The following is a 13,280-nucleotide window of genomic DNA, read 5'->3' on the forward strand; positions in this document are numbered from 1 at the left end:
GGTAATTTCAGTTGCACCCTCGAGAGGGATCGCACTGGCCCACAGAGTAGCTGAGCGTCACTGAGAAAGTTAAGGGAGTTGGTCGTGTCGTCTGCCTTGGCTGATGTCTGGCAGAGCCTTCACCCTGACCCCTGTGCTTTCCTAAGGAGGTACGGAGAGGGTGGAGGCTTGTGGATCAATCAATTGTGCATCTCTAGGACGCATGTCGCCCGCCTCCCTCCTCCATGTGGCCAGTTGAGTGCTCGGACCACCGCCTGGTGTGGGTGGAGCTGAACACCCTGGCTGCATGGGTGAGGTCCACGTACTGGCATTTTAACAACTGGGTGCTGGAGATTGGCTGGTTCTGGGATTTGTTGCGTCACTTTTGGAGGATCTGGCAGGAAGAACAGGGGAGTTTCCCCTCCGAGGCTCTGATGGGATGTGGACAAGGCTCACATCCGACTGTTCTGCAGGGAATACACGTACGGCTTGACCAAGCGGCGGATGTCCGGGATCGATCAGCTTGAGAAGGAGCTGGTCGACCTGGGGTCTCGGCTGGGGCTGACCAATGGGGACCAGCCCCTCTGGGATGAGTACCAGCGGAGGAAGGAGGCACTGAGGCAGCTGTAGCTCGAGAGGTCCTGAGGTGCTTACGTGAGGATCTGGACCATGCCTCGCCCTTCTTCTCTCTCGAGGAGGAGGAGGAGGGGTGTCCGCAGGCAGCTGGTGGAATTGCTGGCAGAGGATGGTTCCTCCGTCACGGATCCAACGAAGCCCATTCCTTTTACGAGGCTCTCTTCTCACCAGACCGGCGCAGTGAGGGTGCACACAGGGCTCTGTGGGAGGACTTGCTGAGGATCAACACAGGGGGGTGATCGGCTCGATACACCACTATCTTTAGTGGAGCTGACCAGTGCCCTCAACCAGCTGCCGAGGGGCAAGTTTCTGGGACTAGATGGGTTCACGATGGAGTTTCTCCAGGCCTTCTGGGATATCCTGGGGGCTGATTATGCAGGGGTATTGGGGGAGAGCATGGTGACAGGTGAGAAACCCCTTTCTTGGTGCAAAGCGGTTGTGGCCTTGCTGCCACAGAAGGGGGATCTCTGTAGCCAGTGGAATTGGCACCCAATATCCCTCCTCAGTGCAGAGTACAAGGTCTTTGCCCGGGTCTGGGCTCTGTGCTGGCAGAAGTGGTCCACCCTGACCAGTCCTACACGGTCCTGGGGCGGTCAATCCAGGACAATATTCACCTTGTCTGGGATCTGATTTACCCAGGCTGAGAGACTGGTCTGTCAGTCCCTTTCCTCTGCATGGACCTAGAGAAGGCACTGGACAGAGTGAACCATGAGTACCTTTTTGGGACTCTGTGTCCGTTTGGGCTCGGGCCACATTTTGTGGCCTGTGTCTGACTGGTGTACACTATTGCAGAATGCCTTGTTGCAGAGGTCATTGGGTCCTTGACAGCACCCTTGTGCTTTGGGAGTGGGGTGTGCCCCATGTCGGGGCTGTTGTACTCAGTCTGTGCGAAGCCATTCCTCTGCCCTCTCTGTAGGAGGTTAACGGGTTTCGTTCTACGTGAACCAGACATGGAGGTCGTCCTTTCGGCTTACACTGCTGACGTCCTCTTTATGGTCACCGACCATGTTGATTTGCAGAGGATGCGAGACTCCCTCTTGGTGGGTCAGTGGCAGGTGGACTCCCTACCGGAGGAGTTGAGGGCATTTGCGTGGAGCACCACACACCTCCTCTACTTGGGGGTCTACCTGAGCTCAACGGAGAGGCATAATATGATTGGGGATAGTCAGCATGGCTTTGTGAAAGGCAGGTCATGCCTTACGAGCTTGATTGAATTTTTTGAGGATGTGGCTAAACACATTGATGAAGGTAGAGCAGTAGATGTAGTGTACAGTATATGGATTTTAGCAAGGCATTTGATAATGTACCCCATGCAAAGCTTTTTGAGAAAGTAAGGAGGCATGGGATCCAAGGGGACATTGCTTTGTGGATCCAGAACTGGCTTGCCCACAGAAGGCAAAGAGTGGTTGTAGACGGGTCATATTCTGCATGGAGGTCGGTCACCAGTGGTGTGCCTCGGGGATCTGTTCTGGGACCCCTTCTCTTCGTGATTTTTATAAATGACCTGGATGAGAAAGTGGAGGGATGGGTTAGTAAATTTGCTGATGACACAAAGTTTAGGGGTGTTCTGGATAGTGTGAAGGGCTGTCAGAGGTTACAGTGGGACATTGATAGGATGCAAAGCTGGGCTGAGAAGTGGCAGATGGAGTTCAACCCAGATAAGTGTGAGGTGGTTCATTTTGGTAGGTCAAATATGATGACAGAATATAGTATTAACGATAAGACTCTTGGCAGTGTGGAGGATCAGAGGGACCTTGAAGTCCGAATCCATAGAATTGTCAGAGCTGCTACGAGGGTTGACTCTGTGGTTAAGAAGGCATACAGTGCATTGGCCTTCATCAATCGTGGGACTGAGTTTAAGAGCTGAGAGGTAATGTTACAGCTATATAGGACCCTGGTCAGACCCCATTTGGAGTACTATGTTCAATTCTGGTCGCCTCAGTACAGGAAGGATGTGGAAACCATAGAAAGGGTGCAGAGGAGATTTACAAGGATGTTGCCTGGATTGGGGAGCATGCCTTATGAGAATAGGTTAAGTGAACTCGGCCTTTTCTCCTTGGAGCGACAAAGGATGAGAGGTGACCTGATAGAGGTGTACAAGATAATAAGAGGCATTGATCATGTGGATAGTCAGAGGCTTTTTCCCAGGGCTGAAATGGCTAGCATGAGATGGCATAGTTTTAAGGTGCTTGGAGTTAGGTACAGAGGAGATATCAGGGGTAAGTTTTTTTATGCAGATAGTGGTGAGAGCGTGGAATGGGCTGCGGGCGGCGGTGGTGGAGGCGGATACGATAGGGTCTTTTAAGAGACTCCATGGAGCTTAGAAAAATAGAGGGCTATGGGTAAGCCTAGGTAGTTCTAGGGTAAGGACATGTTTGGCACAGCTTTGTGGGCCAAAGGGCCTGTATTGTGCTGTAGGTTTTCTATATTTCTAAGACTTGGCTGGTGAACTGGCGGGATTTGGAGACAAAGATCTCTGCCCGGCTGGGGCCTCCTTTGTGCGATATCGTACTGGGGGAGGGCTTTAGTGATCAATCAGCTGGTCACCTCCATGGTGGGGTACTGGCTGACTGCATTGATCCCTCCCACAGCGTTTGTGTCCAGGACCCAGAAGAGGCTGGTGGACTTCTTCAGGGGCAATAGGAGGCATTGGGTCTCTGCAGCAGTCCTGAGTCTTTCAATCGTGGAGGGCAACCAGTCATTGGTGTGTGTTAGCACCCAGCTGGCAGCTCTGTGCCTCAGGACCCTGCAGAGTTACCTGTACTGTGACCAGTCTCTCCCTTAGGACCCTGCAGAGTTACCTGTACTGTGAGCAGCCTCCGCCGGGGATGCTGTCCGCAGGAGTGAATGCAAATCCTGGCGGGCGGCGTCAGCCGTGCCACTCTGCGGGATCTACCCTGCTTCTCTTGGGAACTGTGGAGGGTCTGGGGCCTAGTCTCATCCAGGCAGGGTGCTCCCGTGCCGGTGGGGCTCGGTGCTCTAGCTGCGAGGGGGAACTGGTCCAATACTATCATGGTGGGTGTTGAGGAGGTTTGTGGGGTTATGACTGCACCACCACCTGATGGGCCGGAAGTGTTCGTCTGACCCAGGCCTCAGGATACCACTCGGGAGAGGGTCCCACACAACGGGAGCCGTCTCACGGGAATGCCCACCGTGCCCGTCTGTGACGCTTCAAAGCGTTTCCTGTACGGGCTGCTCCTGCTCACCTTTCACTTCCTCACCTTCGTCTGCTGACCGGACACGCCCTGGTGATCCGTGTTACCGTCAGGCAGCAGAGGAGGTCCCCAGTGGAAATCTCTTTACACAGGGGTCCTTCCCCTGTACAGTGGGGACCTGGGGTGGAAGGTGTTTCATTGGGCAGTCCCGTACAACAGGTTCCTGAGCAGGTTCACTGACACCCCGTCCACCTGACCATTCTGTGGCCGGGAGGTGTCAGTGTACCACCTGTACACGGAATGCCAGAGGTTTCAGCCCCTGTTTGAGTTTCTCAGGGTGCTACTGCTGAGGTTACATAGAACATAGAATAGTACAGTACAGTACAGGCCCTTTGGCCCACAATGTTGTGCCGACCCTCAAACCCTGCCTCCCATATAAGCCCCCACCTTAAATTCCTCCATATACCTGTCTAGTTGTCTCTCAAACTTCACTAGTGTATCTGCCTCCACCACTGACTCAGACAGTGCATTCCACGCACCAACCACTCTCAGAGTAAAAAACCTTCCTCTAATATCCCCCTTGAACTTCCCACACCTTACCTTAAAGCCATGTCCTCTTGTACTCTTGTATTGAGCAGTGGTGCCCTGGGGAAGAGGCGCTGGCTATCCACTCTATCTATTCCTCTTATTATCTTGTACACCTCTATCATGTCTCCTCTCATCCTCCTTCTCTCCAAAGAGTAAAGCCCTAGCTCCCTTAATCTCTGATCATAATGCATACTTTCTAAACCAGGCAGCATCCTGGTAAATCTCCTCTGTACCCTTTCCAATGCTTCCACATCCTTCCTATAGTGAGGTGACCAGAAATGGACACAGTACTCCAAGTGTGACCTAACCAGAGTTTTATAGAGCTGCATCATTACATCGCGACTCTTAAACTCTATCCCTCGACTTATGAAAGCTAACACCCCATAAGCTTTCTTAACTACTCTATCCCCCTGTGAGGCAACTTTCAGGGATCTGTGGACATGTACCCCGAGATCCCTCTGCTCCTCCACACTACCAAGTATCCTGCCATTTACTTTGTACTCTGCCTTGAAGTTTGTCCTTCCAAAGTGTACCACCTCACACTTCTCCGGGTTGAACTCCATCTGCCACTTCTCAGCCCACTTCTGCATCCTATCAATGTCTCTCTGCAAACTTCGACAATCCTCTACACTATCTACAACACCACCAACCTTTGTGTTGTCTGCAAACTTGCCAACCCACCCTTCTACCCCCACATCCAGGTCGTTAATAAAAATCACGAAAAGTAGAGGTCCCAGAACGGAGGACAAGCTAGCTTGCCGTTAGTTTTTACAATGTCTCCTGAGACAGTGATGTGCCTCTCATGTGAGATGTGGCAGTCTTGGGGGAACTCCCCTCTCCCGCAGAGTCACATCTGCCAAAAGTGCATACGGCTGGGCGATCTGGAAGACCGTGTAAGGAATCTGGAGCAGCAGCTGGTTGACCTTCGACTCATAAGGGAGAATGAGGCAGTCATAGATGAGAGCTACAGGGAGGTAGTCACACCTAGGCTGTCGGAAGCAGGTCGTTGGGTGACAGTCAGAGGGGGGAAAGCGAAGGTTCTGGCTGCACTTTAGACCTTTGCTCCTTGTATACGGGCACCCAGTACAGAAGGGGACAGGTCGTGAGGAGGATCTCCTGGTGGGCTTGGTCCTGGGTCTGGCCAAGATGACCATTCATGGGTCTCGGTGGCGGAAAGTGGAGGCTGCTGCCCGGGACGACCGCCTGCCCCTCTTCTGAGGATACGTCGGTGCCCGGCTGTCCTCGGAGAGGGAGCATGCGGTCGCGATGGGTACAGTGGGGGACTTACATGAGCGATGGGTACAGTGGGGAACTTCCGGGAGTGGTGCCCCCCCCCCACGGAAATGACTGTTTTATAAACGATAGTAACCATACAGTTGTCCCTCGGTATCCGCGGATGCTCAAGTCCCTTATATAAGATGGCGTAGTATTTACATATAACCTACGCACATCTTCCCGTATACTTTAAATCATCTCTAGATTACTTATAATACCTAATACAATGTAAGTGCTATGTAAGTAGTTGTTATACTGTATTGTTTAGGGAATAATGACAAGAAAAAAAAGTCTGTACATGTTCAGTACAGACACAACCATCGTAGCTCTTCTGGGAACGCTGATGCTGCCTCAGCATCAGCCGATCCCGCCTCAGCATCAGCCGATCCCGATTCTCCCGAGATCTTTAACTTCCTGAGGCTGTAGCGCTTTACGTAGCCAGCCCGCCATCCCTTCCTCTCGCTCACAACACAAGTAGGGAACGAACGAGACGCGAGGCAAACAACGAGTGCTGGAGAGAGACTGTGGATCTGTGAAATGGCGGGAGGCTACAGCAGGGTATGCCTACACATCACTTCGTTTGCGTGGATTCAGTGTAGTGCTCAGCGCGCGGCAAATTCAACTTACGCTTTTTGGAACTTCCTGGAATTTTTTTTCCAAATATTTTCGATCCGCGGTTGATTGAATCCGCGGATGCAGAACTCACAGATACGGAAGGCTGACTGTATTTTAATCTGAGTGTACTTTCTGTTTTGTAAATACTGTATGTCTGTACCTTGTGTGATTGCTCTGTAAATGAACTTGTATAGTTTTGTTAAAGTGAAGGGTTGCCTGTGCTGCTCTCCACCTGACTGAGAGACAACACAGCCTTGCTCACACTGCGACTCTTTCTCTTCCACAGGGGAAGGAGATGCTACTGCTGTTGGAGAACGATACTTTGAACCTGGTTGACCCTGGCAGCCACAACTTGCTGCACACGCAGCCCATCGTCAACATACGTGTGTGGGGTGTCGGCCGTGACAATGGGCGGTATGTATATCCGCATCCCCCCCGCCAACCCACAGGGGACACACACTGAGAAACCGAGATATTCCCCCCCCCCCCCCCAGAAATCGTCACTAACCCAGCACCCTGAAATATCCCATCGCCCTGTTGAGCTGTGTTCTCGTACTGGTCCTTATCAAAGAAAAATATGCTGGCATTGGAGAGGTGCCAAAGGAGGTTCCCAAATGTGATTCTGGGAATGAAAGGGTTAACATATTAGGAGCGTTTGATGGTTCTGACCCTGTACTCAGAACACACGTGGAGAAAATGTTTCAAATAGTGAGTGAGTCTAGGGCCAGAGGACGCAGTCTCAGATTGAGAAACATCCCTTTCAAACAGAGCTGAGGAATTTCGCCCAGGGAGTGGTGAATATGTGGAATTCATTGCTACAAACAGCTGTGGAGGCCATGTCATACAGTCAGGGTGTCAAAGGTTATGGGCAGGAGGATGGGGTTGAAAGGGATAATAAATTAGACATGATGGAATAGCAGAGCAGATACAGTGGGCCAAACGGCCTAATCCTGCTCCTACATCTTGTGGTCATATGGTCCCGTTACACAGGGCCCATGGGAGTCCTGGGTTACCTCTGCACTCTGACCTTTATAAAAACCTAGGGTTAAAAGGGTGATTGTAGTAAGTTTATGAGTAAGGTATCATGTGAGGCCTAGTGAACTGACTCTCATTTCCACAGCACCCTGTCTAGGCATCATCAGACCATTGCTGATCCCTCCTGCGGACTGCCACCATGCACTGGTGCCCCTCCACTTGTCTTTATATTGTCCACAAACTTGGGCACAAAGCCAGCACTTCTTTCATCCAAATTATCGATATACAACCTGAAAACCACCAACCCCTGTGATGCAGCACTAGTCACCAGCAGCCAACCAGAAAAGGGCCCCTTTATTCCCACTCTTTGCCTTTTGCCAGTCAGCCAGTCTTCTATAGGAAGTCATTCCTGCCTGTGGCCATCAAACTTTACAACTCCTCCCTCGGAGGGTCAGACACCCTGAGCCAATAGGCTGGTCCTGGACATTTCATAATTTACTGGCATAATTTACATATTACTATTTAACTATTTATGGTTCTATTACTATTTATTATTTATGGTTCAACTGTAAGGAAAACCAATTTCCCCCGGGATCAATAAAGGATGACTATGACTATCCATGCTAATAACCTTCCCATAATACCATGGGCTGTTAACTTGTTTAGCGCTCGTGTGGCACCTTGTCAAGGGCTTTCTGAAAATCCAAATAAATAACACCCACTGACTCGCCTTTGTCTATCCTCCCTGTTATTTCCTCAAAGATTTCCAACAGGAAACCATGCTGACTACGGCTTTTTTTTTTATCATGTGCCTCCAAGTACCCGAAACCTCATCCTTAACAACTCCCAACATCTTCCCAACCACTGAGCTCAGACTAACTGGCTTATAATTTCTTTTCTGCTGCCTTCCTCCCTTCTCAAAGAGTGGAGTGACATTTGCAATTTTCCAGTCCTCCACCATTCCAAAATCTAATAATTCTTGAAAGATGATTACTAGTGCCTCCACAATCTCTTCAGCCACCTCTTTCAGGACCCTGGGGTGTAGTTGATCTGGTACAGGTGAATTATCTACTTTAAGGCTTTCCAGCGTTCCAAGCACCTTCTGCTTAGTGATAGCAGCGACATTCACTTCTGCCCTGACATTCTCGCATTTCTGGCATTCTACTTTGTTCCCCATTACTACCTCTCCAGAGCCATTTTCCAGCGATCTGATAACCACTCTTGTCTCGCTTTTACTCTTTATACATCTGAAGAAAAACATATTTTATTTTTTACATTATTGCCGAGCTTGCCTTCATATGTCATCTTTTCTCTATGGCTTTTTAGTTGCCTTCTGCTGGTTTTTAAAAGTGTCCCGATTCTCTACTATCCCACTAATTTTATCTATTATATGCCTTCTCTTTTGCTTTTATGTTGGCTTACACTTCCCTTGTCAGCCATGGCTACCTCATCCTGCTGTTAGAATACTTCTTCACTGGGAGGTATCTTCCTGTGCCTTCTGAATTTCCCCCATAAACACCAGCCGTGGATGTTTTGTCATCAACCCTGCTGGTGTCCCCTTCCATTTAATTTTGGTCTATTCCTTTCTCTTATCTCTATAATTCCCTGTACTCCTCAGTGATACTGATACATTTGATTTTATCTTCGCCTTCTCAAACTGCAGGGTGAACGCTATCATATTATGATCACTGTCTTCTAAGGGTTATTTTACTTTATGCTTCCTGATCAGATCTGGATCATTACATAGCACACAACCCAGAAATACTGTTCAACAGCATTCTGCTCTAAAAAACCAGGTCATAAAAAACTACAGCAGAGAAACAGGCCCTTCGGCTCATCTAATCTGTGTCTAGTCCCATCGACCTGCACCCAGTCCACAGCCCTCCATGCTCCTCCCATCCACATACCATAAGATATAGGGGTAGAATTGGGCCATTTCGTCATGACCAATCCATTTCCCCCTCAGCCCCAATCTCCTGCCTTCATGCTCTGACTAAGCAAGAATCTATCAACCACTGCATTAAATGTAACTAGCAGTATGCCTGATGTGTGTGAAGGAAGAGAAAGTGGGTGCAGTTACTATTACAAGAGAGAAGGCACTCAAAAAGTTGAAAGACTTAAAGGTACCTAAGTCACCCGGACCAGATGAACTGCACCCTAGGGTTCTGAAAGAGTTAGCATTAGAGATTGTGGTGGCATTAGAAATGATCTTTCAAAAATCATGGACTCTGGCATGATGGCAGAGGACTGGAAAATTGCAAATGTTACTCTACTCTTTAAGAAAGGAGGAAGGCAGCGTAAAGGAAATTATAGACCAGTTAGCCTAACCTCAGTGGTTGGGAAGATGTTGGAGTCAGTTGTTAAGGAGGTGAATGGAGTATTTGCTGACACAGGAAAAGATAGGGCAAAGTCAGCATGGCTTCCTTCAGGGAAAATCCTGCCTGACAAACCTGTTGGAATTCTTTGAGGAGATTACAAGTAGGATAGATAAAAGGGATGCAGTGGATGTTGTATATTTGGACTTCCAGGCCTTTGACAAGGTGCCACACATGAGGCTGCTTACCAAGTTAAGAGCCCATGGTATTACAGGAAAGTTACTAATATGGTTAAAACATTGGATGATTGGTAGGAGGCAGCAAGTGGGAATAAGAAGATCCTTTTCTGGTTGGCTGCCAGTGACTAGTGGTGTTCCACAGGGATCGGTATTGGGACTGCTTTTTATGCTGTATATCAATGACTTAGATGATGTTGCCAGGTTTGCAGATGATACAAAGGTTGGTGGAGGGACAGGTAGTGTTGAGGAAATGGTCAGGATGTAGAAGAACTTAGATTAGGAGAATGGGCAAGAAAGTGGCAAATGAAATACCATGTTGGAAAACACATGGTCATGCACTTTGGTAGTAGAAATAAATGAGCAGACTATTTTCTAAATGGAGAGAAAATCCAGGAATCTGAGATGCAGAGGCACTTGGAAGTCCTTGTGCAGAACACCCTGCAGGTCAAGTCAGTGGTGAGGAAGGCAAATGCCATGTAGCATTCATTTCAATAGGTCTAGAATACAGGAGCAAGGATGTGATGCTGAGGCTTTATAAGGCACTGGTAAGGCCTCACCTTGAGTATTGTGAACAGTTTTGGGCCCCTCATCTTAGAAAAAATGTGTTGGTGTTGGAGAGGGTCCAGATTAGGTTCACAAGGATGATTCTGGGAATGAAAGGGTTATCATACAAGGAACATTTGATGGCTCTGGGTCTGTACTCGCTGGAATTCAGAAGGATGAGGGTGAGATCTCATCGAAACCTTTCAAATGTTGAAAGGCCTACACAGAGTAGATGTGGAAAGAATGTTTCCCATGGTGGGAGAGTTTAGGACAAGAGGCCTCAGGATACAGGGACATCTAAAAATGTGATGGAGAAATTTCTTTATCCAGAGGGTGGTGAATTTGTGAAATTTGTTGCCACATGCAGCTGTGGAGACCAGGTCATTGGGTGTACTTAAGGCAGACATTGATAGGTTCTTGATTTGATATGGCATCAGAGGTTACTGGAAGGCCGGGAACTGGGGTTGAGGAGGAGAAGAAAAAAGGATCAGCCATGATTGAATGGCGGAGCAGACTCGATAGGCCAGATGACCTAATTCTGCTCCTTTGTCTTATGGTCTTATATACCCAATGACTTGCCCTCCACAGTTGTCTGTGGCAACAAATTCCACAGATTCTCCACCCTCTGGCTAAAGAAATTCCTCCTCTCGATTCTCAATGAATATCCCTCTATTCTGAGGCTGTGTCCTCTGAACTTAAACTCCCCACCATAGGAAGCATCCTCTCCACATCTACTCTATCGACATCTTTCAACATTCGATAGGCATCTATGAGAACCACCCTCATTTTTCTGAATTCCAGTGAGTACAGTCCGAGAGCTATCAAACATTTGATAAGCCTTTCAATCCCAGAGTCATTTTGTGAACCTCCTTTGAATCCTCTCCAATCTCAGCACATCCTTTCTTATGTAAGGGCCCCAAAACTGCTCACAATACTCCGCGAGGCCTCGCCAGTGCTTTCTAAAGCCTCAAAGTTACATCGTTGCTTTTATATTCTACTCCTAGCCAAACTCCTCTCAAATGTTAAAATTGAAGTCGCATCCACCACTTGCATTGGCAGCTCGTTCAGTCTCTACACCCCCTGAATGAAGAAGTTCCCCTTATGGTTCTTTAAATCATTTCACCTTTCACCCTTAACCCATGACCTCCAGTTGTAGTTTCAGCCAACCTCAGTGGAAAAAGCCTGCTTTGTATACCACTTATGATTTTGTATACCTTTATCAAAACTCCCCTGAATCTTCTACGTTCTAGGAAATAAAGTTTTAACATATTCAATCCTTCTCTGTAACTCAGGTCCTTGAGTTCCAGCAACATCCTTGTAAATTTTCTCTGTAGCTTTTCAATCTTATTTACATTTTTCCTGTAGGTAGGTGACCAAAGCTGCACACAATATTCCAAATTAGACCTCACCAATATCTTGTACAACTTCAACATAACATCCCATTTTCTATACGATACTTTGATTTATGAAGACAAATGTGCCAAAAGCTTTCTTTACAACCCCACCTACCTGTGACGCCACTTTTAATGAACTTTTAATGACCTATATTCCCAGACCCTTTTGTTCCACCACACTCCTTACCGTTCACTGTGTAAGACCTAACCTGGCTGGTTCTCCCAAAGTGCAACACCTCGCACTTGTCTGCATTAAATTCCATCTGCCATTTTTCAGCCCATTTTTCCAGCTGGTCCAGATCTTGCTGCAAGCTTTGATAGTCTTCATCGCTGTCTACTGCACCCCCCAATCCTGGTATCATCTGCAAATGTGCCTACCCAGTTAACCACGTTAACATCCAGATCATTGACATAGATAACAAACAGCAACAAACCCAGCACCGATCCCTACGGCACTCCACTAGTCACAGGCCTCCAGTCAGAGAGGCAACCATCTACTACCACTCTCTGGCTTCTCCCACAAAGCCAATTTACTGACTTATCTTTAATGCTGAGCGACTGAACCTTCACCAACCTCCCATGTCAAATGCCTTTGTGAAGTCCATGAAAACATCTACTGCCTTGCCTTCATCAACTTTTCTGGTAACTTCCTCGAAAAACTCTATTGGTTAGACACGACCCACCATGCAGTAACCTGTGCTGACTATCACTAATCAGTCCCTTTCTATCCAAATATATCCTGTCCCTTAGAATATTTTTCAATAGGGCCGGCTGGTGGCGCAATGACATCAGCGCCAGACCCGGGAGCGGAGGTTCCCGGGTTCGAAATTAGTCGGGTCCGCTCCCAAGTACACTTTCCATCCGTGCCGGGTTGAGTGTTGAGATCGCAACTCGACCTCGTAAAATAAAGGGAAAATTACTGCGAAAATGTCTCTGTGAGGAGTGACACGCCACACAGTATCTCTCTCTCTCTTACTCTTTCGCTCCGCGCCTTGTAAAAGCCATGAAAAAGACATCATCACGGAGGCACAGAAGCACATGCTCAGACGCACGCGCATGGACTCATGCACGCAGGCACACGCCAAAAAAAAAAAGAATATTTTTCAATAACTTTCCCACTGCTGAAGTCAGTCTCACCAGCCTATAATTTCCTGGTAACACACACAAAATGCGGGAGGAACTAACTAGCTCCAGGCAGCTTTTATGGAAAAAAGTACAGTCGATTTTTGGGGCCGAAACCTTTGGCAGGACTGGAGAAAAAAAGCTGAGGAGTATATTTAAAAGGTGGGTGGAGGGGAGAGAGAAACACCTGGTGATGGGTGAAACCTGGACGGGGGGGCGGGGGGATGATGTAAAAAGCTGGGAAGTTGATTGGTGAAAGAGACAGAAGGCTATGGAAGAAAAAAGCGGGGAGGAGCACGAGGGAGGCGATGGGCAGGCGAGGGGATAAGGTGAGAGAGGCAAAAAAGGATGGGTAAAGGTGAAGGAGACAGGGTTTGAGAATTCGATGTTCATGCCATCAGGTTGGAGGCTACACAAACGGAATATAAGGTATTTTTTCCTCCA

General features: G+C 48.3%; 1 protein-coding gene across 3 annotated transcripts in view; it reads left to right on the forward strand.

The window, feature by feature from the left end:
- apbb1 (amyloid beta (A4) precursor protein-binding, family B, member 1 (Fe65)) overlaps window positions 1-13,280 on the forward strand; it is a 112,019-nt gene that overhangs the window by 63,297 nt on the left and 35,442 nt on the right. For all 3 annotated transcript variants that reach the window (XM_063054795.1, XM_063054796.1, XM_063054797.1), the window contains one exon: window positions 6,535-6,662. In XM_063054795.1, the coding sequence (XP_062910865.1) occupies window positions 6,535-6,662 (128 nt within the window). The remainder of the gene's footprint in view (window positions 1-6,534; window positions 6,663-13,280) is intronic.

The sequence above is a fragment of the Mobula hypostoma genome, chromosome 7 (assembly GCF_963921235.1).
Source record: "Mobula hypostoma chromosome 7, sMobHyp1.1, whole genome shotgun sequence".
Taxonomy (NCBI): domain Eukaryota; kingdom Metazoa; phylum Chordata; class Chondrichthyes; order Myliobatiformes; family Myliobatidae; genus Mobula; species Mobula hypostoma.